The sequence below is a fragment of the Guillardia theta genome, assembly GCF_000315625.1.
Source record: "Guillardia theta CCMP2712 unplaced genomic scaffold GUITHscaffold_430, whole genome shotgun sequence".
Lineage (NCBI taxonomy): Eukaryota > Cryptophyceae > Pyrenomonadales > Geminigeraceae > Guillardia > Guillardia theta.
The window spans coordinates 4,851-9,141 of NW_005434255.1; the positions used below are offsets into that span (position 1 = coordinate 4,851).

At 53.4% G+C, this 4,291-nt stretch overlaps 1 protein-coding gene across 1 annotated transcript in view; it reads right to left on the reverse strand.

Annotated features, from left to right (window-relative positions):
• Positions 1 to 2,438, reverse strand: part of GUITHDRAFT_83481 (hypothetical protein) — a gene marked incomplete at both ends in the record, with an annotated part of 4,111 nt that extends 1,673 nt beyond the window's left edge. The window contains 4 exons of the mRNA XM_005817969.1: positions 25 to 95; positions 196 to 1,731; positions 1,781 to 1,928; positions 1,978 to 2,438. Of these exons, the coding sequence (XP_005818026.1) occupies positions 25 to 95; positions 196 to 1,731; positions 1,781 to 1,928; positions 1,978 to 2,438 (2,216 nt within the window). The remainder of the gene's footprint in view (positions 1 to 24; positions 96 to 195; positions 1,732 to 1,780; positions 1,929 to 1,977) is intronic.
• Positions 2,439 to 4,291: the final 1,853 nt, after the last annotated feature.

The window sequence follows — 4,291 nt, forward strand, 5'->3', positions numbered from 1 at the left end:
AAGGATATGGAAGAATGAACTTACGCATTTCTTCCATGACGCTCGCACGCACTTTTGAAGATCTGAAAGTCCTTCTTGGTCCACTTCATGAATCCCTGGATCCTCAACTCAGTCTCTCTCCTCTCCTCTCCTCTCCTCTCCTCTCCTCTCCTCTCCTCTCCTCTCCTCTCCTCTCTTCTCTATCCGCTCATCTACCTCAGTCAGAAGCTTCTCGCTCTCCTGGTGCTCCTCGTCCGTCCATCCCTCATTCTTGTCGATTTCGGGCCCATCAAGCACGATGTCGGGCGGGTTCTCGTTCTCGCCCTTGCTCTTCTTGTCCTCCGAGTTCTTCTTGTCCTCGGAAGCGTCTCTCTCCTTGAGCGCCACCTGGTATCGGTGCCACCAGTCTCGCTTCTTCGCGTACAGCTCGTCCAGCCTGACAGTGTTGAAGAACTGGAACTCAGCGAACTGCGGCGTGACGAGGTGCTTGGGCATGCGGGGGCCCGAGGGCTGCTTCGGCTCCTTCTTGCTTCCGATCTGCTCGCGGTAGAGCTGGTCGATGTTGTAACCTCGGCTCTTGCGATCTCTCTGCCCGATATCGAGGAAGAAACCTGTGTCTGCTGACTCCTCGTCGGGCATCTGGTAGAGAGAGTCCGTCTGGCCTCCGTCCATGCTGAAATTTGCGGCCATGGAAGAGCCGGCCATCTCCTTGAGCTTCGCTGTCATCTCCTCAGTCTTCTTCTTGCCAGCTGCCAAGACAGCGTCGATGTCGAACTCTCCCGACTCGACGTCGCCCATGCGGATGACGGTGTCAGCTCCGAAGCGAATCATCTCGAGCAGTTCGTCCTTGGATGCAGACTTGTGCTTGTCCGTCAGCCTTCCCTGCTGCACAACCATGGCATCCAAGAACAGCTTCTTGAACGCTCGCTCCAAGACCTTCTCCTCCACTGAGTTCTCGACGATGAAGCGATAGACGAGCACAGGCTTCGTCTGCCCGATGCGGTGGGCACGATCCATAGCCTGGATGTCGACCTGAGGGTTCCAGTCCGAGTCGAAGAGAATCACCCAGTTGGCCTTCTGCAGGTTCAGGCCGAGGCCTCCAGCTCTGGTGGAGAGCAGGAAGATGAACTTGTCGCTGTCGTCCTTCATAAAGCTCTCGATCATCTCCTCTCTCACGTCTCCCGAGATCCCTCCGTCAATCCTGCAGTACTTGTGTCCACGGTACCAGCAGAAGTCCTCGAGGATGTCCAGCATGCGAGTCATCTGGCTGAAGATCAGAACGCGCGAGCCCTCGGCCTTGGCCTTGTCCAGCAGCCTGTCAAGAACTTTGAGCTTGGCGCTGTTGTCGATCAGATGCTCTCCCTCCACGAAGGGGGGACCGGGCTCCTGGCCTTCGAATAGGTACGGATGGTTGCAGCACTTGCGCAGCTGCATGACGATGTTCAGCAGACGGGACCTCTCTCCTCCCTTGCCGTTGATTGCATCGACGTCCTTCTTGAGAATACTAGAGTAGAGCTTCTTCTGCATGTTGCTCATGGGAATGTACATGTTGACCTCCGACTTGGGCGGCAGTCCCTTCTCCACATCAGCCTTGAGGCGACGAAGGAGGAAAGGTCTGAGAATCCTATGCAGCTTTCCAGTGACCTCCTCTGCCTTCTCGGAGGACTCGAAGAAGGCGTCGAAGTCGTCGGCATCAGCAAACTCATCAGGAAGCAAGAAGTTGAGGAGTGCCCAGAGCTCGTGAAGGTTGTTCTGTCATGTGCTTCAGTTCGGACCTCACTCACTGCAAGGGGACACAGACCTGGAGCGGAGTTCCGGTCAGTAGGAGGCGAGAGTGGGTCTTGAGCTCGCGGACGACCCCGGAGAGCAGGGAGTTCTCGTTCTTGATGCGGTGAGCCTCGTCGATCACGAAGTACCTCCAGTTGAACTTTTTGAAGTGGTTTTTCTCCCTGAGATACACCTCAGCAGGAGCAAGCATCTCTTGCATTGACATCATACCTGCAGACAATCTCGAACGATGTGATCACCACATCGAACTCTCCAGGCTGGACATGCTTCTTCAACTGCTCTTCTCGCTCCTCCTTCGTACCCCCGACGTAGACGATGCGATGGTCGGGAAGCCACTTCCTAAACTCTTTGATCCAGTTCGACATGGTGGACTTGGGCGCAAGGATCATGTGTGGGCCGGGAGCATCTTTGAATTCGGTGAGATACCCTATCATCGCTACTGTCTGGACAGTCTTTCCCAGACCCATCTCATCTGCTAAGATCCCGCTAATGCCGTTGTTGTAAAGTCTGACCAGCCAGTTCAATCCCTCCAGCTGGTACTCTCTCAGCTGTCCGTTCTGCAGGACACTGGGCTGGATTGTCAGACGCTGGTCGTCGGCGAACACGCTCTTTCCGCTTGCTTCTGTCTCAGCTCTCTTGATCAGAATGTCATCCTCCGCTTTCTCTGACATTCTCCCTCTCGTCGTCTTCTTGGTACCTTAGTGCAAGCACGTCAGAACACGTTGGATCTGACAGCCAGCACTTACCTTTATCGTCCTTGGCCGCCGCCCCCTTGCTCTCCAAATGCATGAGCAAATCCGTCTGCTGAGAAATGAAGTCCATGCGCTTCTTGACTTTGTCCTGAAGCTCATCAGGATTCTCAGTCTACAACACACGTCAGATGTCTTCGCCAGCGCGTTCCAGGAGGCATACCTTAGTTTTGACTTCCTGTTTTGCCATCACCGACTCGTCTTCTCCGTCAGACATCTGCAGGCACGAAGGTCACGTCGGCTCGAAGGAGAAGCTTCCAAAGAGTTGAACACATCCAAAGGTTGCAATTGCCACGAACATCACCAGCGTGATCACTTCTGAATACTGCTTCTCACACCGCTCAACCACACTGAACTACTGCAGCTCTGCTCAACTTTGACTCCATGCATGACAAATCCTCGTGTCTCAATGACTTCTACTCCTTCACGATCACAGCATTCGAACATCCATACATCACTTGTTACCCTGAAATGCGCTTTCCCAAAAATCGCCGAAATCCTCCTTCTCATGCCTTAGTCGGCCATGCACTTACTATTGCCGCAATGCAAGGACTCTACAACACGTGTGCTTACCGCCACCACTAGCTGTTGCTCATGCTCACCCCTGAAATCCCACTGAGCCTCGCTCTGTTACATTCCACCTCGATCTCCTTCTCTCGACGTAAAGAATTGACTACTGCGCGCACCGGCAGGGATCCTCGCGCAGAAACAGACACTCATCAGCTCTCTCCTCTATTCCTGAGCTGTCAACACACGAAACTCTTCTTCAGATCCTAGTTCTGATCCCAGCCCTCACCCTGATCCTCCTGTTTCTGACTCCGAGCTCCTCGCTATCCTCCTATTCAACCACCACAATCTCCTCATGCCGCCGCCGCCATCGCTGCATGTCTTGCTCCTACCCCACATTTGGCTCGTCACAGTATCATCACCTTCCTACATCTGTTTCTCCTTCTCCTCCTGCCCCTCCCCCTGCCCGCCGCCTCCTCCTCCCTGCCTCCTCCCGCCATCTTATTATTCGCTCGAGCCCTTCCCGCCAAATGAGGGGCAAACTATGGGGGTGGGGAGGTGCAGTACAAGGGGTATTGTTATGGAAAAGGGGGTGGGGTATGCAGATATACCTAGAATTTACCCTACAATTCCAGGGAGATAGTTGGTAGGGGTAGTAAATGACACGGTGTGTGTTTACCAGGGTAGGAAGGGGTAGTCACACGGGAGGGTGGGGATGGAGGGGTCAATCCAATAGGTGGGGTGGGGTGGTCCCTATGGGATGTGAGGATTTCCCTCTGAAATGAAGGGGTTATTCCGTGGGGAGATTTATTATAGATGGGTGGGGGTAGTAAAGTAACCGGTAGTTTTGACTATGAAAATTGGGGTGAGGGAGTTAATGGGGGTACTTCACCCTATGATGATGAGAGGGCGGTCATCACATTTGTAGGGACTGATTTTCTAACCTCACAGTTATATTTGAAATATGGAAATAAAGAATTTAATTTTCACGTTAAATGATTTTGAGTTTTCCCAAAAATCACGAAATTATTCAGAAGGAGTTTCCAAATCACCCCGATCGCAAAAATAAGATCAACAAAGCAGGGTGGGTCATCAAAGTAGGGGTCAATTTGACTGAGTAAGAGAGGGTAGGGGTAGATATCCCCCGGTTGGGACTAAATGCGTGGCAAGGGGATGAGCGAGTGAGCGAGCGAGGGGAGGGAGGGAGGGAGGGGAGGGAGGGAGGGAGGGAGGGAGGGAGGGAGGGAGGGAGGGAGGGAGGGAGGAAA